This window comes from Paroedura picta, chromosome 7 (assembly GCF_049243985.1).
Source record: "Paroedura picta isolate Pp20150507F chromosome 7, Ppicta_v3.0, whole genome shotgun sequence".
Lineage (NCBI taxonomy): Eukaryota > Metazoa > Chordata > Lepidosauria > Squamata > Gekkonidae > Paroedura > Paroedura picta.
In genome coordinates this window covers 5,700,195-5,720,150 of record NC_135375.1, presented here as the reverse complement: position 1 = coordinate 5,720,150, position 19,956 = coordinate 5,700,195, and the positions used below count along the sequence as shown (strand labels likewise).

Below are 19,956 nucleotides of genomic sequence, written 5' to 3'. Positions count from 1 at the left end.
CCTTGAGCAGAGGGGGGGGGGACTGATGGCCTGTGTTGCCCCTTCCCACTCTTAGGATTCTATGGGTCTAGTTCAAGTGAAATGGGCTGCTTAAGGAGGTAGGGAGCTCCCCCTCACTGGCCGTCTTCAAACAATGGCTGGTGAGACGGGCCTTGGCCATCCTTCTGGCAGGAAATGGGGGTGGGGGTGGGGAGGTACAGAGAATTCCTGCCAAAGAGCTCCGCTTATTCATGGCCCCCACCCACTCTCCCCGTGACCCTCACACAAGGCATACACAGGCAGCTTTATTCACGTATCAAAATTACAAAAGGTGAGACAAGGCAGCAAGTGGGCAGAGGGGCCCTGCATGGCCCTGAAAAGTCATATTGGGGTGGAGGACAGCTTCAGCTCAGAGCAGAAATGCTGCTGCGAGGTGAAGCCAGGGCAGGGAGCAGGGAAGGGAACCTCAACCAGCAGGGCCTGGGCTACCCCAGCAGGCACTTGGGAATGAATAAGCAGCAACAGCAGTGAGAGTGTGTGCGTGTGGGGGAGGGGGGTATGGGATAGGAATGGGATAGGCACTGGCTAGGCGAGTGAGGCAGAAGTGCACGCAAGGCAGGCAGGAGCAAAGGTGCAGTCCTGCAAAGGCATCTGATTGGTGAGTCCGGAGGGTGGGAGGGGGCCAGCCAAGGCCGTGTCCTCCCTCCGCATTGCACAGTCAGGCCACGAGGGGAAGCCACGTAGGCGCTACGCAGGCACCTCCCCAACGAGGGAGGAGGCCCAGAAGCCAAGGCACAAGAAGGAGTCCAGGGAGAAAAGTATGTATCGGGAAGGGGGAGAGATGACACTCTTCCTCCTCCTCCTCCTCCTCCTCCTGAGAACAGCAGCCTGGGTCGTGGCCTAGAGGCTTGTGCAGTGAGCAGACGTTGCTGGTACAGCCATGTATGCCCAGGCTCCCCAGCGGGGGCAGGAGAGGACTCAGCCTGCACATGCTCAGAAGGTTTGCGATTAAATAGGGAAAGGAGGCGGGCAGCGGCAGGAGGCCAGGGCAGCTCAGTTCTGCCCCTCATCCCGCAACTCCGAAGGCAGGAACTTGTACTGCTGCTGCCGGATCATGGCCAGCTTCTTGCGTGCTTCCTCCAGCTCCCGCTCTTTGCGCAGCATTTCTTCCTGGGCAGCAATGATCTAGTGGGGAGGCACATCAAGAAAGCAAACAGTGAGGAAGAGGATTTGGGGGGTTAGGGCAGCTCTGAGGGACATTCTGCACAAAGGGCAATGTGGCTAAATCTGTGCGCTATTGAATAGCGCTGCAGGCAAAAGCAGCAGATCGCCGTAACGCACACAGCTGTTTCTAGCGGAAAAAGGCTCCCCAACTAGCGCTGTTCTTGTAACGCGCAAGTTTCCGGTCTTGCTGAAATCGCAATAGGGGAGGAGATTTTTTCACGCTTCCTCCTTTCCCTTAACAGCCTGTTGTGTTCGTGTTTCCCTTTAAGAACTCTTTTTTAAAAACCCGAAAACACCTGTAGCAACGCATATTCATTCCTTCAATGTATCAAAGACCTTTTCCGCAGGCGTAGGAGCTGGTGCTTAATCGTTTACAGGCTCCTCAAGTTAATCCCCCCCCCCCCATGGGCGAGATTTGTGGCCGAAATTATGGGCAGTGTCGAACAAGGGGCTGTATTGTGCTTGGGAATTTTAAAGACACTTGCAGTAGGGAGCTTTGTTTAACTTTTAATCACTTCTGTGGAGGGACGTTAGCCTGAGAAGCCTCGCTCGTTTGTTGCTTTCCCCGTCTAAAGAAAAAATATTGCGATTGCTTCGCTGGAAGTTACGCGGCGAGAGCAGTTTAGGGACTTTCTTTCTACCGCTACATTGAGAACGCACATGCCTTTCGCTGATGTGTTGCATCTTGTGCGCAGAAGTGTAGCGGTTTTCTCAGGGGGAATCCACTTTTCCCGATTTCCCGAAAAGCGCTACAACGAAGCGCTTTTTGTGGGAGTGTTGCAGATTGTGTGCGATGTCATGCGGAACCTTGAATTAGTAGCGTTTACCAAAGGTAAGACTTCTGCTACATTTAAGTTGTGTGGAAAGGCCCTGAGTCAAAGCCCGGACCACTCTTCCCGTCCTGGGCTGGGGGACTGGAGCGCTCTCCACTGCCTCTCCCCCCCCCCCCCCCGTGGCCTGGCACAGCCTCATCCTCACCTGCGCGATGCCCCCCACCATCTTGTCATTCACCACCACGGTCTCATTCTCATGATCCTGGAAGGCGGCTGCTTTCTGGGCGGCCTTCACCAGATTGTCCGATGCTCTCTTCACAGCATTGCCAGCAGCCTGGGCCATGGAGAGAAGGTGACTGCAGTGGCTGCGCGGGCCCTCTGGCTTTCTCACAGAGGCCGCCTGCAGCCAGACAGTCTGTGTAGGCGCTGAGTGCCATTCCCAGGGGTTGTGCTTCAGAAAAGGCAATTGGAAAGAACTTCACTTGAGGCTGGGGGGGGGGAGGGGCCCGCCAGACAGAGGAGATAAGACAGACCCTTTAGAGAGCTGAGGTCTAGCCCAACTCACTATTTGCTCCTGGATTCACAGAACATTTCTGACCAAGTACGATAGGAATGATTGCTATAGGAATAGTTCCCGGACCATGGCTGAGAATTCTTGAGAATGAGGCTTTTGATCAACAGCCTGCACACGACAATGGCCATTTTCAAACTGCATTTGTACTACATTATAGTCACGGGTTCCTGATGGAGTTTTTCTGTTATTCCTGTCTTACTAACTGGATGTTAATGGAATTTATTGACCTGCTCAGACACACCTATTTGCATCAGGGTCACAAAGCATGGCTGAGCTGCTCTTGAGGTAATGACTTCCTTCCATTCCCCACCCCTTTGCTGCACTTCTTAATCACTGTGGCGGGTGGTTTAAAATATCCACAGCGCTTCCTGCAGTGCTGCTCCTGCCTTGCCGTTTCTCACCAGGCACTTTTGTCTTAATGGTCTAAGTTTATAGCGGCACCAGTGAGATACCTTAAAATCTTAAGGAGGGCCTTGTAGCAATTAAGTGCTATAGTGCTTCAACTGAAAATGTTTTTTTTTTTAAAACAACCCAAAACACCTCCAGGAAAGACTGCAAGGCAAAAGGGGAACAACCTTCATGCACTGCACACTCCCCTCTCTATCCCTGCAGCTCATTGGACCCTGCCCACCACACCTCCCGCCCTACGGCATGGTGTTCAGAGGAGGGACCTAGTCGATGTTCCACCACCAGCCTCAATCAGACGCTTGGTGGAAGAGCTACATTTTAAAGGTCCTGCAGAACTGCAAGAGCTCTAACAGCACCCTTACCTCTTCTGGGAGCCCATTCCACCAGATGAGTGACAGGACCAAAAAGGCGCCGGCCCTGGTCAAGACCAAGCATAACACTCTGCAAGGGGCACAAGGCATCCCTTAGGGATGCTGGGCCCAGACCGTGAATGGTCTTAAAGGTCAAAACCAAAACCTTAAACTTGATCCGGACCACAACTAGCAACCAATGTATCAGGATTAAATGGGGAGAAGGGGATTACCATCTGATCTGGCTGGTGGCGGCAGCATCAGCCAGAACTCCCATCTGACTTCTGGGCAACCTACACCTACAGGGTGCTCCTTCCTCACCCACCTGCCCCCTTGTGAGCAGGAGAGGGGACTTACCTGCAGGCGTTTCATGGCCTCGGAGTCCTGGTCTGCCTTGACCTTGCAGGCCACCAGAAGCTGTGCCGTGGAGGCAGCCACTTGCTTGGCGGACGAGATGAGCTTCTCCTCACTGGCGTGACCCTGGACAGCTGCGTTCGCTGCCTCACACAGGTTGTTGGTGGCAGCAGCTACCATCCGGGCCTCAGGGAGGGGAAGAAAAGCAAAAGGGTGTGCTGGGCGAGTCCCAGGGTTCCTGAAGCCTGCTGGGGAACTGTGTTCTCTGGGGTCCTTGTGGTTTGCCCATGGCCTTCTCTAGGGCCTCTGGCACTGGAGCCTCAGTTGTCTCTTGGCTGCAAATAGGGGGCCGCTTGCGTGGACAAAAAGATCCAGCTCTCTGCACCTTCAATTCAAAGGATCTCAAGAAGCTGCTGGCCAAAACTCCAGGACAATCCCTGGCAGCTTCCTCTGCTCATTCCTCCCTGTGCTGTTAAAGGACTAATGAATTTCTTTCCCTTTGTGGGGGGAAACTTATCTTCAGCGTCTTTTTTCTTTGCACTGTAGACCAAGTGTCTACAGCCTACCATTCCTCCAAGGATATCACAGTTCTCCCCTCTCCCGCACTCATCTGCCCAACCACACTGTGAGGTAGGCCCAACAGTGTGTTCATCCAATGAGCTGTAGGAAACCAGGCCTCTGAAGTAATAGAGCAGCCTTCTCCATCCTTTGGACCAGTGGTCCCCAACCCCTAGTCCGGGGACCAGTACCGGGCTGCGGCTCCTCCTCATCCTCCTCCCCAGCTGCTGCCTCGGGGGCTGCCCTGCCACTCTGCCGCTGGCTCACCTTTGGTGCTCTCCGGCAGCTGCCATGGCTGGGGCTCCCCCTTGGCCTGGCACTGTGTAGCTGCTGCTAGCAGTGCCTCCCAGCGGGTGGCGGGAAGTCAGGGGTGCCGGTAGGAAAGTAAGCAGAGCAGGGGCTCAGGTGCCAGCGGCGACGTCCCTCGGCAAAAGACTACCCCCCCCCTGCCCAACAGGTTCACTAGGGCAGGAGGGGAAAGACTAGGACCCCCCCTCCAGAATTCCTGTGGACCCCTGTGTGGGAGTCCCTGTCCTAGAGTTATACCCAATTGGCTCTTATAATGATGCTCAGATCCAAAGGGAAAGGGGTGCTGATAGTGAGATTCTCCCCCCTCCCACCGTGTTGTGCTACTCACAGCTGAAATGAGCCCTTGGGACCACTGTCCATCATCCACGGCATTGGCTGGAATGGCGCCCACCTGGAGGAGAAGTGAAGAGCTGAAGGTAAGCAGCCACCCGAAGCCACAGCCCTGCCCACCCCAGCAGCCCCAGAGCTCACCTTCCCTTGGGCCACCAGCTCTCTCTGGGCGGCTGAGGCGGCTTTCACGAGGGCACTGGTCGCTGCAGCAATGGACTTGGCGGCCTCCAGAATCTGCTCCTCAAAGTTGAGGCTTTCATCCGCTTGCTGTACAGCGGGGAAAAGAACAGAGGATGCTGGGGCAGCAGAGAGGGGGCTCTGGAGCTCTTGCATCACCCCCTGACTCTCTGGACAACCCTAAGCATTCACATTGTCCAACAACCTGTACCCTGATTAATCGGCATGGGTGGCAAGTGGGGTTAAGAGAGAGGGCCTATCTGCTCTGAGGGGCTGTTCTGGTCCTGGGTATAACTCCAGGAGAGAAGCCAAGTAAGGACAGCGTAGACACACAGACTAGTTTGGCCTGGACTAGGGGCTGCCACCTATGAACACTGTTTCAGGGCATGAGTTTTCCCTCCAAATTTCTCAAACTTAGTTTTTGGATGACTGCTTGGTTAGGAGCATGGACTTCTAATCTGGTGAGTCGGGTCTGATTCCACACTCCCCCACATGCAGCCAGCTGGGTGACCTTGGGCTCGTCACAGCACTGATAAAGCTGTTCTGACCGAGCAGTGATATCAGGGCTCTCTCAGCCTCACCCACCTCACAGGGTGTCTGTTATGGGGAGAGGAAAGGGGATTGTAAGCCACTTTGAGACTCCATCTGGTAGAGAAAAGCAGCATATAAGAACCAACTCTCCTTCAGTAATCTCAGAACTCTCTCAGCTTCCTCTCCCTCACAGGGCATCTGTTGTGGGGAGAGGAAAGGGAAGGAGACTGTAAGCCCCTTTGAGAGTCCTGATCGAGAAAAGTGGCATGAACCACATCCTCTTCTTCTGCATAGATTTAACCTTCCCTGGAGGACAAGAGCAGGTTCTCATGTGAACACGTCTTGGATGTAGAATGAACAATGAGGTCACCTTCTCAAAAATATTTCCAGGTGAACTCACACCCTCTAAGAGGCTTAGAGTCAATCAAGAGGTGACAAAACCAGCAGAAATTCACAACAGCTCATCCCCTGCCACAAATTTTGTTAGTCTTTAAGGTGCTGCTTTTCTGCTTGTTCTTTTCTATTAGGTTTTGAGAAAGCATGAAAAAAGAGAATTCTGAACCAGTTGAACCATCAGTTTGCAGGAAACCAGCAATGCTGGGCCGAGATAAGTGGGGGAATATAGCGTCAACGAATGCCGGGGTGCGCTGGCACGAGAGTTTTTACAATTACAGCCTAGCTGTCAATGCTGTGAACCAGCAGTAACTCCGGGGGGGGGGGGGGGGGCTACTGAAGATCTAGAAAAGGGTATCATCCTAAGCACCTTTGAATCACAGAGTTTGAATGGACCTCCTGGTGTCAGAATCCTGTAGTTTCTGTGATTGTTTTAGATTGTTTATTTGGGTTGTAAGCTATGTAGATTCTGTAGTAGATCTGACCTGTTGGCCATGTTTTATTGCCCTAATGTTCATTGATTACCCTGATGCTCCTTCCTGCATTTCTTCCCCCCCTGCCCTTTCCTTGCATCTCTCAACTTCCTGTGGGAGGGGTTAGGAAAGGATATCTGATCCTGATCACAGAAGCCTCTTTGGGGTTCTTGGCTGCCTGCTGACCATCACAGAAGGAGCCTGCACTTGGGGGAAGAGGAGAGCAGCCATCTTGGACATATGAATAAGGCAATGAAGCTTTGGAACTTCTTTAAGCAAAGGCACCTGCCCTGTACTTTACACCAGGCAGGGTACATTTAGCAGAGGGACAGAAGGACCGCCAGGAAACTGGGAGTGACCTTTGATGCCTACCTTTCAATGGAGGTTCAGGTCACACAAGTAGCCCAGACAACGTTTTTTCACCTGCGCCAAGCACAGCTACTAGCACCCTACCTATTAGAGTCTATTAGATCTGCACCTGCTCACTCCTAGTGGAAGAAAACTCGGCCTCCGTCTGAACGAGGCGGGATGGGATAGATTACTGAAATATGTTTTGACCACTTGCTTGTTTATTGTATATTGGGGTTTTATGCGGGGGTTTATTGTATTTTAATGTTTTATTCTGTGAACTGCTGTGGGTTCCTAGGAAATGCAGCAGTATACAAATAAATAAAATAAAATAAAATAAAAACCTGTCTTCTGAACACCTGGCCACAGTGATCCAGTATCTTTTTACTGTGAACTGCCGCGAGTCAAATTGTGAGTGGCGGTATACAAATTCAAAAATAAATTCAAATAAATAAATAAATTTCACCCAGTTTCCTTTGTCTCTTTTGCTTAACTCTGTGCTGTGCTAAAGATATGCTTTTTAAAAGCTTGTTATTTTATTATTGTTGTTATTGTTGGATTTATTGCCTGCCACTCCCACACAGGCTGGCTCGTGGCGTGTTACATAGAAAATTCAGAACAATAATACAATCCCCAATTAAAACCACTCATTAAAACCCTGTAAAATTACAGAAAAATACAAAAACCGTATGCCAGAAATAGTAACACTCTATCTTGACATCTCCCACTAACAGGTGGGTTGGCTAGCATTGGGGTATGACAACCAACCACGCCAATGGACTGGCGTGGAGAACTTTTATAAATTGGAAGTGGACCATAGTTCTCCGATCCACGTAGTGCTCCCCCACCTCGGAAACACTAGCCTAGAGTAAAGGGAAGACCTAGAGAGGGGCCTCACAGGGAAGACCACAGACGCGAGGCCTCACCCGTGCGAAAGGGGCAGCAAGGGGTCCTGGCTCTCCCAGCTGTGACCCTGTATTTTAGCCAGGTGGTGGTGGTTATCCTAAGAGTTCCTTTTGACACCCACTTGGAGTTGGCATGCAGCCAGAATGTAGGGGGGGGGCAAGGACAGAACTGGGCAGTAAAGGTAAAGGTATCCCCTGTGCAAGCACCGAGTCATGTCTGACCCTTGGGGTGATGCCCTCCAGCGTTTTCATGGCAGACTCAATACGGGGTGGTTTGCCAGTGCCTTCCCCAGTCATTACCGTTTACCCCCCAGCAGCAAGCTGGGTACTCATTTTACTGACCTCAGAAGGATGGAAGGCTGAGTCAACTTTGAGCCGGCTGCTGGGATCGAACTCCCAGCCTCATGGGCAGAGCTTCAGATAGCATGTCTCCTGCCTTACCACTCTGCGCCACAAGAGGCTCTATTGGGCAGTTTCTGCCCAACTGGGCAGATTCTGCCACAATTCCTAACATTTTCCCCACCATCTTGTTTTTACGAGGTTTCTATAGAATTATTCACAGGGTTTCAAAAAAATATTTAATTGCTATCTGTAAAACTCTTTGACTCGTCTTCTTTCTAGCTGCCGTAATCCACTGGGGAGCTAAGAACATTTCTGAAAATACTTCCCTTCTTAAGGCAGTTGAATTAGCAAGCAGCTTTCTTCCAATAAAAAGGTGCAGTTTTGCTGATTACACTGCATCTCTTTCTACCTGAAAAGCAGGCAGAGCCCCTGTGGTCACTGCAGTGTACAAACTTCTTTAATCCTAACTGTATGAGTTGAGCAGTTAAAAGGCAGACGAGTGATCCATTGACACGATTTATCAATTTAAAGCCCAAAGGCAAGTTGAAGCATCAGCTGGAGAGGAGGGAGTGCGGGTGGGTGGAGTTTGGGCTTCACAGAATCATGGAGTTGGAATGGCACCTACAAGGTCATCCAGTCCAACCTCCTGAAGAAGGCAGGAAACTCACAACTACCTGCACACCCACAGTGACCCCAATTTCATGACCAAGTTATGCCTTCCCCCCCCGAAATAAGAATTCCTGGCCATTCAGGCCTAGAGGAAAATTTTCCTCCGGATCTCAAAGTAGCAATCAGCATTTTCTTGGACATGAAAGAAAGAGCCACAAGAGTGGCACAACCCTTCCTGCCCACCCACCCACTCACAAGTTGCCTAAATTTACAGAATCAGCATTTCTGTCACATGACTATCTGTCACATGACTTAAAAACTTCCAAAGATGAACCCACCACCTCCCGAGGAAGCCTGTTCCACTGAGGAACTGCTCTGTCAGATGTTAAGCCGAAAGTCCCTTTGAATTAATTTCAACCCAAGCTCCTTAATATTTCCTCATACATTATGGTCTCCAAACCACCTTCACTGCCCTCCTCTGGACATGCTCGTTTGCCTACATCCTTCGTGGTACCCAAAACTGAACACAGTATTGTGAGGTCAAACCAGAGCAGAGTAAAGCATCACATCACGCGATACTTTTCTTGATACAGCTCCAAATCCCATTTGCCTTTTTAGCCACCGAGTCACACTGCTGACTCATGTCCAGTGTGTGGTCTCAGAAAGAGATGAGGTTAGGCTGATGTGACTTGTTCTTGAAAAAGCTGTGTTGGCTCTTCTTCCTCCAAGCCTCCTTCTTCTGGCCATTGATCAGAGCACTTTGAAGTTTCTGTGGGCTGCCTTCTGGCTCAACCTCATGCAAAAGTGGTGCTCCCATCACCCCAGTGGAAGACCACAGAGGTAGGCAGAGAGGCTCTATGAGGTCTCTCACAGCTTGACAGGACAGGTGCTGCAGGCTCACGCTGGGCGACTGAAGAAAGGAGTTCTTGGCTGATGCCAAGAGGGATGCTACAGACAGAGGCCTCCCTTGGGCACGTGGGCTAGGAGTACTGGCCTTGGCACAGGCCTCTTGCCATTCCTCCCTGGCCTTGGGCATGGACTCCGGAGGAAACTCCTGTTTACCCAGACTCACCCAGCAGTGCTCTTCCAATGGGAAAGAGGGCCAAAAGTAGAGTACTGGGAAATGGATTCCTTCATGAAGGCTCACCTTGGGTTTGGCCCGTGGCTTCAGCTGCTCCAGCTTCTTGGCTGCAGCTTCAATGGCAGCAGCTGCACCAAGCAGTTCGTTCTCTGCGATGACCGTGGGATCCTCTGGGTCAACCCACTCTGTCCCTAAAGGAGAAGAAACAGCTATGAGGACCCTGGTCTGTGTCAACGACAGCAACTGCCCTAACTTTCTTCGAAAAGGCAGTTCTGTGTGGCTACTGTCTTGGTCCAGAGCCCAGTCTGACCTGTTCCTATTTCTTGGCAGCTCTAAGAAGAGCTGTGTGATGCCCCAACCCACCTTTCATGGCTTCTGCAGCCTGGATAAGCTCAGTGACAGAGCCAGCCACCCGCTTGGAGTATCCTGCCAGCTGCTGCTTCAGATCATGGCTCGGCTTCTGGAGGACCTGAGGCAGAAGACATGGGGGTAGGTTCAGCTCTTGCCTGACTCACAACACCCACACAGCACAGTCCCTCTGAACATGGACGGGGGGAGTTTGGGTCGCAGAGCCATTCACTTTGCCTTCAAGACACCCAGATTACTGGAGAAGAGCTGCCAGCTGATCGTGGCTGTACAACATGGCCATGGCTCAGGGAGAAAAGGCAGAGACACTGGAGAAGGGCAGTTCTGGCATTATGGTGCTTTGGCAAGAAGCTTAACTAGAAGGTTAACGTTTAAGAAACTCTTGGCACACTGCACAGAGCTTGTTTTCAGTCTTTGCCTTTATTTCTTAAAGAGCCCCCCCCCCCCGTGTCATCCCCATTTTTTGGGCTCTACCCTTGTCCCTTCCACGTCACCTCCATTCAGTGTGCATGTCAACCCAGTGACTTCATGTCCCCCAAAAATCCTCTTGTTAACAGCCCTGCTCAGGTCTTGCATACAGAGGACCTGCAGCTCCTTTGAGGGAGGAGTCCTTGAATCTCCCACTGAGTCTTCCTCTCTTCCTGCTGCCTTCAGCTTCTCCTGCCTTGACTTGGCTTTTCCAGAGGCTCCAGTGTCTTCACATAATGGGGCTGAACTATGATCCATTTAGTCAACTGAGCTTTTAGAAGACCTAGAACACATATTTCTAGCTACCCACAGTATCCATAACACTCTCCTCCAGCACCAATGTTCAAATGGTGCTTTCACATGTAACAAGTAGGCTTTGGATTAGGTCTGTAATTATTTTCATTGGTTGCAATATAGAAGTAGTGTGTAGCAATAATATGTAGGATACTATAAGGATTTGTGAAAATGGGAATACTTTAATATTTTTTCAACAGTGTAATTAAGACGAGAAGCCGGAGAGGAAAGGGGGCGGGGGACGGAGGCTTCTGCCAGGCCCGGGCTCTCCCTCGCGGTAGCGAGGGAGAGCCCGGGCCCAGCAGAAGCCGGAGAGGAAAGGGGGCGGGGTTCGGCAGAAGCCGGAGAGGAAAGGGGGCGGGCGGCGTAGCTCTCCTCTGTACCCTTTAATTTTATCTACATCCTTCTTGAAGTTAGGCCTCCAGAACTGCACACAGTGCTCCAGGTGTGGTCTGACCAGCGCCTTTTTTACCGCTGCATCACACTGCCTAGAATCAAAAGAGTTGGGCTCGGTGCTCGGTCCGGTACTTTTTAACATATTTATTAATGATCTAGACTAGATGAGGAGGTGGAGGGACTACTCATCAAGTTTGCAGATGACACCAAATTGGGAGGACTGGCAAATACTCCGGAAGATAGAGACAGAGTTCACCGATATCTGAACACAATGGAAAAATGGGCAAATGGGAACAAGATGCAATTTAATAAAGATAAGTGTAAAGTTCTGCATCTGGGTCAGAAAAATGAAAAGCATGCCTACTGGATGGGGGATACGCTTCTAGGTAGCACTGTGTGTGAACGAGACCTTGGGGTACTTGTGGATTGTAAACTAAACATGAGCAGGCAGTGTGATGCAGCAGTAAAAAAGGCAAATGCCATTTTGGGCTGTATCAACAGAGGCATCACATCAAAATCACAAGATGTCATAGTCCCATTGTATACGGCACTGGTCAGACCACACCTGGAGTACTGTGTGCAGTTCTGGAGGCCTCACTTCAAGAAGGACGTAGATAAAATTGAAAGGGTACAGAGGAGAGCGACGAAGATGATCTGAGGCCAAGGGACCAAGCCCTATGAAGATAGGTTGAGGGACTTGGGAATGTTCAGCCTGGAGAAAAGGAGGTTGAGAGGGGATATGATAGCCCTCTTTAAGTATTTGAAAGGTTGTCACTTGGAGGAGGGCAGGATGCTGTTTCTGCTGGCTGCAGAGGAGAGGACACGCAGTAATGGGTTTAAACTTCAAGTACAACGATATAGGCTAGATATCAGGAAAAAGTTTTTCACAGTCAGAGTAGTTCAGCAGTGGAATAGGCTGCCTAAGGAGGTGGTGAGCTCCCCCTCACTGGAAGTCTTCAAGCAAAGGTTGGATACACACTTTTCTTGGATGCTTTAGGATGCTTTGGGCTGATCCTGCATTGAGCAGGGGGTTGGACTAGATGGCCTGTATGGCCCCTTCCAACTCTATGATTCTGTGATTCTGTGATTGCTTCTTTTAGTTGATTCATGGTCATCCCTAGAATCATAGAATCATGGAATCAGAGTTGGAAGGTGCCATACAGGCCATCTAGTCCCTGTATCGGCTTTGGCTCGTTATCTTACCTAATACAAAAAGTTTGTTCCCTTTTCAATAAAAATCCATTAACTTGCTGAAGTGTTCTGTTTAGCTTGCTGGAAAAGGTTCAAATGTTCAGAACCTTCAATTTATTGTACCCCAGAGATACATTCTCTATCAGCAACTTATTAGCCATCTAGGTACCCACGGATGCTTATGAGTAGATCAGAAGAGCCCTGCTGGGTCGGACCAGTGAAGCTCTATGTAGCGCCCAGCACCTTGTCTCACGCAGCGGGTCAAGAAAATAATCCCCACTAAAGTTAACAGGTGCAGGAGGCAATTACCTCGTTACAACTGTGCACAGGCATGGCATCCTTAGAGGAGGGCTCTTCTACCCCTACATTGTGAGGTCTGTTAGCTGCTGGCCAAGGAATGCAGACAGGCTTCTCCATGCCAACCACGTGGCCTCCCACCAGGCAGCAATTCCATTTGCTCTCTCCTGCCACACACACGCACGCACGCACACATGCACTCTGGGCCTCCTGCTGAGGCCAGCGGAGCTGCTTACCGAGGAAAGCCAATAACAAACAAAGAGTTAAACCCAGTCTACCTGCAGAGGAGAAGGTAGCCTCTCTTGTAGCTGGGCTCCTGCTCCAGCTGGTGTTAGCCACCATCTCTCACTTGCTGGCCTGGCACAACACGGCATGACACAGCACCAAGGTTAAGGTGCACCACACGTCCATGCAGCTGCTGGGATCATCCAGCTCAACAAGACCTCAGCTTGTAGTTTCAACCCTGGGGCCTAGCAGTCAATGCCCCCTTCCTTCCTCCCTGCTCCAGACAGAATCCACGTAACTGCCCTTGCTCCTCCCTCCACTCCCGTGCATGCATCTCACGTGGCACACACCCATGCAAACACTCTGTACTCACCGGCTGCCCAGAGGAGGGGAGAAAAGAAAGAGGTGAGAAGGGGCCACAAAGGGCTTGTGCGCGGACTCCGAAATTCAGTGCCCCACACCCACAGCTTGGGACAGGCACTCACCACCAACACGTGCTCCAGAAGATCCAGATAGCCAGTGGCACACTCCTTGCCAAACCGCAGGGCTCGGTGCCGGACATCGGGGCTCACCTCAGGGTGGGAGGCAGCTTCCTGTTGCAAGAACACTCTGCTGGTTGCTCCCAATGGCTGGCTGGGCTAAGGTATACCTTCCCCATTATCACCAGCTTTTGGTCTTGAAAGTGGAGCTCGGTAATGCCCCCTCAAGCAGTCTCTCCTCAGCACCAAAGAAGCCGACATCCTGGGGTTCAGAGCTCTGCTCATTCCATGACTACCTGCCCCCTAACCCTACCCAGCATGGCTGCCGTACCTTGCAAGCCCGCAGCATGTCTGCGATAGCCCGACGACTCAAGTTGGCGGTCGCAATCACGTCCTCCTGGCGGCACGAGTTGCCAGCTGCCACGGCCTTCGCGGTTGCCATGGTGATGCCTTTTGTCATGCGGATGAAGTCCTCCGGGGTTGAAGTCTTGGCAGGGGGCACCTGGGAGCAGAACACCTGCAGGAGAAAGGCTCTGAGTCAGGCTGGGATGGAGCACAGCAAGAGGCAGGCACAGCCAACCAGGCATGGCTGCCACACTCACTGCGAGTTCTTGGCGGATGTGTTCAATCGTGGCTTCCAGCGCACGTGTCCCCTTCGTGGCCTCGTCCTCCACCGCCTTCACCGTCTTAAGCAGAGATGTGACATTGGTGACCATAACCTGCCAAGTAACCAGTTGGAGACCAGCTCAACTCCCAGGAAAGGGACAGAAAAGCAGGCCTGGGCCGTGTCTACAGACTGCATTAGTTGCTGCCCACCAAGGCAACTGCTAGCCCTGCCCCCACAAGCCACTTTCCCCACCAAGCTTCCCCCATGGATGAAGTCCCTCCCCGACACTGTCCACCATGGGCGCTCCCACCTTCGCAGAGTTCTTCAGCTGGTACACTGCTGGGTCATCTCCAGATTTGCCAGCTGCTGCCTTGGTGGCACTTATCAGGTCTCCAAGCGCCTTAGCAACGTCCTTCACAGCATTGATCAACACCACCTGAGGTCAGAGGGGCTCTAGGTCAAGAGACGAGGAGGAGGAAGAGGAGGAGGAGGATGGGGGTGGGGATGAACAATGGGGGCAGGCCCCTTTCTGGCCATTGGTCAGTACCTGAGTCTCAGGGTCCTCTGAGCCCAGGCTGGATGCCCCCAGCTTGACCACCTCCGCCAGCCGTGTGATGGTGGCCACCGAGGACTGAGCTGCCTGGGCCAGCTTCTCCTGGCTGGCTGTGGCATTCTGCACCAGAACTTTGGTATCCTCCACCAGGGCCTTTGCTGTCTTCAAGATGCCCTCCCTGCAAAAAAGAGGCACGAGTCACTCAGGGGCTTCCTCCTCTGCTGAGTATCCCACGCACTGCTGTCTCCCAGGCTCCCATACCGGTGGTCAGCAAATGTCTCTGCATTCTCACGATTCAGAGTCCCAGCTGTAGCAAACATAATTGTGGTGTCTAGATCGGCAATGATGCCCGATACGGCACTGGCTGCTGTGATGCACGCTTGGGTGCCACGGTTGCCGGCCTGTAGTGCAGCCAGCACATGAGACACCTGCAGTGGGGAGGACAAGACATACCTCATCTCCAGCATTCTGGAAGCCTGCCTGCATTCCCCCCTCCCTCCCAGCTCAAGCAGGGGACATCGGCCCACGGAGGGAGGCCTCCACGTGCACCAGACTCAAGCAGGATCCCTCCAGGACAGGACGGCCTGGGCCTGTGCGCTTTCCCCTTTGTGCACCCTTTCCCTCTCCCAGCAGGGGCCACCTTCTCTGAAACTCTGCGGGCACACTCGATCAGCTCCTTTTTGGTATACGCGTCACTGGGGCTGCACTGGAGCGCCCCCGCCTTGGTCACCAGTGCGGCACATCCATGGCCCAGCTCCTGCACCCGGTTCTTGATGTGAGAGCCAATCTGGGGGCAAAAAAAGGAGAAAAGGGAACACGTTGGGACTGGAGCTGTGAAAGCTACCTTCACCCACCTCCAATGCATCTCCCAGGCTTCTATTCCGTAGCCTCTTCTCTCCCTGCCAGGACATCCCACAGAGGTTGTGGTTCACAGCAGCCAGGGATTCTTAAGCCCAGAGCTCCTGATCAAGAATTTTCTTTGGCAGCACATCAATCTCAAAGGATTATGTGCAAGAATACAGGCCTTGGACCCCCACCCCAAGGTGAACAATCCTCCCATGCTTTACAAAATGCCTGCAGAAAAGTGTTCGCCATTGTAATAAGTGCCCCTCTCTCCACAATGCAGAAAGAAAGAAAGAAAGAAAGAAAGAAAGAAAGAAAGAGGATGGATGGATGGATGGATGGATGGATGGATGGATGGATGGATGGATGGATGGATGGATGGATGGATGGATGGATGGATGGACAGATAGACAAATCTTGGTTCTCTGCCTCCACTATCACCTCCTCATTCTCAGCAGCGAGGGCCGCTGGCTTGGCCTGGTGCGCCAGCTGGCCATAGTCACTGGTAAGCTGGTTGGCCAATGTGCCCAGCTCATCTGGGCTGGTGGTGGACTTGGTGACCTGCAAAGGAAGAGGGAGAAGCAGCAGTCTGAGAAGAGGCCACAGGGCCAAGAAGAAGACAGCCTGCAAGATGCCTTGATCCCGCCCACTCCCTAGGTTGGGGGAGGCCCTGCAGAGGGGAACACGGCACAGCTTCTTGCAGGATGCCACGTTTGCTTATCACCCCAGCATGACTCACCACCTCCTGGACAGTCACAGCAATGGCCTTTGCTGTCTTCACCATGGTTGTCTGGTAATCCACAAAAGTCCCCTCCGGTTCTCCCACTGGGCCCTCATCCAGCTGGGGGGGAGAGAGAGCCATTTATGCCGAGGCCTGGGGGCGGGGAGCAGCCATCACACGAGAGCCAAGCTGCTCCTATCCACAGGTCCTCCACCTCCTGGCTCCAAATGGATTCCAAGCGGCCCCATTGCTCACAGTGCTGGTTCTGACTGGCAAAGCCTCAAACGAAAGGCCTTCCGTCCCTTCCTGATCAGACTCCCTGGGCTTTAAGGGCGGCAGCAGCAGCATGGCTATCTGCCCACCTGGTTGATGGCTTGTGTGATGGAGTCCACCAGGCCCCCCACCACCCCTGCAGCGCTGGCGGCTTCGTTCAGCGTGGCAGTGAGATCCTCCACTGCCTCCTGCATCATCTGCACAGCCTCCTCCAGAGCTTCCTGCGTATGCGCTGCCTGCTGCAGAGAAGGGAAGGCATGTTAGACACAGGGGAACGCACACAGGGGTGTCACAGAGCAGCCTGACTGAGCTCGTGGCTCTGCCCCTCAGGACAAAGGGCACCCAGGGGTCAAAGCGTGCATGCTGCTCATCCTGCCAAAGCCAGACAGGACCTCCTGCCACAATGGCCCTGGGCATCCCATCGCTCCCCACCAGGCACCTTGGGGTTTCCCCCAGCCTCCTTGGCTGTGTAGAGCATTTGCAGGGCAGACTCCGCCAGTGTCTTGGTCTGGTCCAGAAGATTCATCTGCTGCTGGTGATTAATCGTCTTGGAGGCGGCCCCCACAGCTGCCAGGACCAGGGGCTCGAAGTATTGGGCCAGCTGGGACACCTGCAAGGGGAGGCAAGCCGAAGCAGCACAGCTGAGCTGGATGCCAGGAGCCACAAGCATGGTGAGGGCTCATCTGGCTTCCTGCCTGCTACCTTGGCTGTACAGCTGCCACACCAGTTTGCCCCACTGGATGGCCTCTTAGCCAACACCCAGGTGGGCTCAGCATCCCAGAGGAACAGTATCTGCAGCACAGGTCTGGCTCCATCCTCACCCGGGGGCTCTCAGGGCATTCTGAGGCACCTTTTTACTGGTCTCTGCCTTTTCCTTGCGGCTCGGGTTTATTGTTCACAGCCTCTGGAGCATGCTGGTTCTCCACCCAGGGGTCCTACCCCAGCTGATCTGAAGTTTAGCACATTCACCTAACCTCTTCAGTAACTCCTCCATTACTGGGCAAATCATTCCCAGTGACTCAACATTTATGCTTCCTAAATGCAGCAGGGTCCGCCTGCCCCTTTCCTCCAAGGACCCCTCTGGCCGCCCTGAACCTCGCTCTGTGTGACGCCCTCTCTCTGCCCAAGGGCTTGGGCCCTTTCCTGCCCCACTAGAGCCCGGTTACCTTATGCCCCAGCTGCGAGGCCTCTGCTCGTGCCGCACTGGCTACCGGACCAATTAGGATGCTGATTTCCCGCACAGCTGTCAGCATCTGGTCATGTAAGGCCTGGAAGAGAAGGAAAAGGAGGTGAGTGGCCTGGAGGGCCACTTCAGGAAGGGTCCTATGTCCATGAAGGGCTGTGGCACAGGGGAGCCAAAGGACCCTATGGCTGAGAGCTAAGGCCTGCCTTCACATGCAGGCAGCACAACTCCCCCCCCCCCCCCCATTCCAGCACGACTGCCAGGAACCGGGTCAGCCCAGATCCCAGAAGGCGTGGGAAACTTGGTGAGGGATTGCTCTAGCCACAGCTATGAGGCCCGCAGACACCCTTTGTCAGTCCAGGAAGGGAGCGCTGCCCCCCTCACCTCCTGGGAGATTCCCTCGCGGGGGGCCAGCTGCTGGCTGATGGCTGCCAGGGAGGCCTGGTCCACATCCCGAATGCATTTGGCCAGCACATCAATAGCCTCGTCGCATTCCCGCTGCCCAGGTGCCTTGTCTCTGTGGAAACAACCATCCTCTATTCACCTGTCCGGAATGGCATCTTCTCCTCAGCCCCTCCCACCCCAGAGAGCATCCCCCACGTGCCCCCTGAAGCACCCAAGGGGTGGGAACTAGAGGCAGCAGCACCTGGAAAACAAGAGATCCTACTGGAACCCACCACAAGCTCCTGGGAAGGGAGTGCTTAGAAAACGACGACCATTCAGTGCATGCAAAATCCAAATGCAGAGCTCCAAAGTCAGGTTCTGCAACCTACATAACTCTACTTGACCCTATCCTGCAACAGAGCACACTCACTAAGTACATGCAGCGTCCACAGAGGCTACCCCATACTGGATTCTGTACCCTAACAAGTATTTCTTTCACCGCACCTTCCTCCTCTAGCCAACTGGGACTAGAAAGGTGTTCACTTTTAAAACAAGAGCCTAAACTCCCAGGAAACTGGATTTGACTCCAGTTGCTCCTTCAAAACCAACAACATTTTCATGGTATAGGTTTTTCGAAAGTCAAAGGTCCCTCTGTATCTGAGAGGAGCTGCTGACTGTAAAAGTTCATATCCTGAGACCCTTATTGCCCTGGCCCTTAAGGTGCCGGTGGAATTGCATCTGGCTGTTCTACAGCCAACCAGCCCTTTGAAACTATTCTAGGAAATTGTTTAGCCTGTCCACATTCCCACCAAATACTGTCAATTGAGGAGAAAAGCAACTGAGGTGTCTGTGTGGCCTGTGAAGCTGACTTGGTGCCAGAGAAACAGGTGGTCATGCAGAAAACTAATCCCTTCAAGGACGGAAAAGACACATTCTCCAATGGGGAGCCTGGAGAGCAGCAAGAGGGAGATGCAGGAAAGCTGCCTGCACTGACCTACCACGCTCCCCCCCCCCTTCTAGGCCCCCGGCGGGTTGGGTTCCAGAGCTCAAGCTTCACTTGCTGGACCAAGACGGAGAGGTGCCCACTGCACAAGCCTCCTAGACCTCTGATGCCAACGGCCCATGCACTAAAGGTTCAGTCCCCATCCTCTGCCGGGGAGGCTGAGCCAGTAGCATGTGTGACACATCCATTCCCTGTATGCCCCAAGATGGTGGGTGGCCAGGCAGTGCCTGCAGAGGGATCCATGCCCAGGCAGCAGAGATTGGGAATGACCTCTCTCTGAACGGGACCCTGGATAACTGCTTGTTGCTGGGCTAAGCCAAGGACAGGTGGCCAAGACACCTTTATCTGTTCAGGAACACCCCCTTGCTCTACAGGAGCCATCCCGCCGTCCGCACTTGCCTCATGTTGGTTATTAACTTCTTGATGGAATCGGAGACTGTCCGGGAGTGCCCAGCCAGGATTGACCACTTGGGGGGGTCCTTTGGGTTGACGGCCAGTGAGCGGGCAGTCTGGATGAGGCCAGCAGAGCTCTCCAACATGGTCTTGGCAGCGGAGATTATGGGCTCCATGGCTCTCCGGCCCTGGGAGTGGAGAACACCAGTCAGAGCGAGGGCCTCTCCTTTCCAATCAGCCAGGGCTGGAAGAACCTCCCTTGAGTGGCATCCCCTGTGCAAATTCTGCCAGCGCCCCCCCCCCCCTGCTCTCCCCACGCAGCACATCCTGTGCTGCCCAGCAACATACCCAATGCAGCCACTTACCTCTGGGCTGATCTGGGCAGGAACCGTTGCAAACTCTGGGTTGGAGGCAAAGGCAGTCAGATTGTCCACAGCCTCAAGAAGGGGAGTGGTCGCCTCATGGCAGCACTCTCGGTTCTCAGGAGTGAAGGCCCCATCGAGAGCCTAAGGGGACACAGGCCCGGACCCTCATGCTACCGCACAGACCAACAGATGGGGCC

General features: G+C 53.2%; 1 protein-coding gene across 5 annotated transcripts in view; it reads right to left on the bottom strand.

Annotated features, from left to right (window-relative positions):
* Nucleotides 1-271: 271 nt before the first annotated feature.
* TLN1 (talin 1) overlaps nt 272-19,956 on the bottom strand; it is an 86,150-nt gene continuing 66,465 nt past the window's right edge. For 3 of the 5 annotated variants that reach the window (XM_077346657.1, XM_077346660.1, XM_077346658.1), the window contains 22 exons: nt 19,760-19,900; nt 19,401-19,582; nt 17,999-18,131; nt 17,598-17,699; nt 16,871-17,041; nt 16,521-16,670; nt 16,177-16,278; nt 15,879-15,998; nt 15,235-15,381; nt 14,856-15,022; nt 14,594-14,772; nt 14,352-14,482; nt 14,037-14,153; nt 13,766-13,951; nt 13,441-13,548; nt 10,082-10,187; nt 9,785-9,909; nt 5,001-5,126; nt 4,858-4,920; nt 3,666-3,848; nt 2,182-2,310; nt 272-1,164 (listed from right to left, as the gene is read on the bottom strand). In XM_077346657.1, coding sequence (XP_077202772.1) covers nt 1,033-1,164; nt 2,182-2,310; nt 3,666-3,848; nt 4,858-4,920; nt 5,001-5,126; nt 9,785-9,909; nt 10,082-10,187; nt 13,441-13,548; nt 13,766-13,951; nt 14,037-14,153; nt 14,352-14,482; nt 14,594-14,772; nt 14,856-15,022; nt 15,235-15,381; nt 15,879-15,998; nt 16,177-16,278; nt 16,521-16,670; nt 16,871-17,041; nt 17,598-17,699; nt 17,999-18,131; nt 19,401-19,582; nt 19,760-19,900 — 3,000 coding nt within the window. In that variant the 3' untranslated portion in view covers nt 272-1,032. The remainder of the gene's footprint in view (nt 1,165-2,181; nt 2,311-3,665; nt 3,849-4,857; nt 4,921-5,000; nt 5,127-9,784; nt 9,910-10,081; nt 10,188-13,440; nt 13,549-13,765; nt 13,952-14,036; nt 14,154-14,351; nt 14,483-14,593; nt 14,773-14,855; nt 15,023-15,234; nt 15,382-15,878; nt 15,999-16,176; nt 16,279-16,520; nt 16,671-16,870; nt 17,042-17,597; nt 17,700-17,998; nt 18,132-19,400; nt 19,583-19,759; nt 19,901-19,956) is intronic. The other 2 variants (XM_077346659.1, XM_077346661.1) reach the window with 1 other exon arrangement.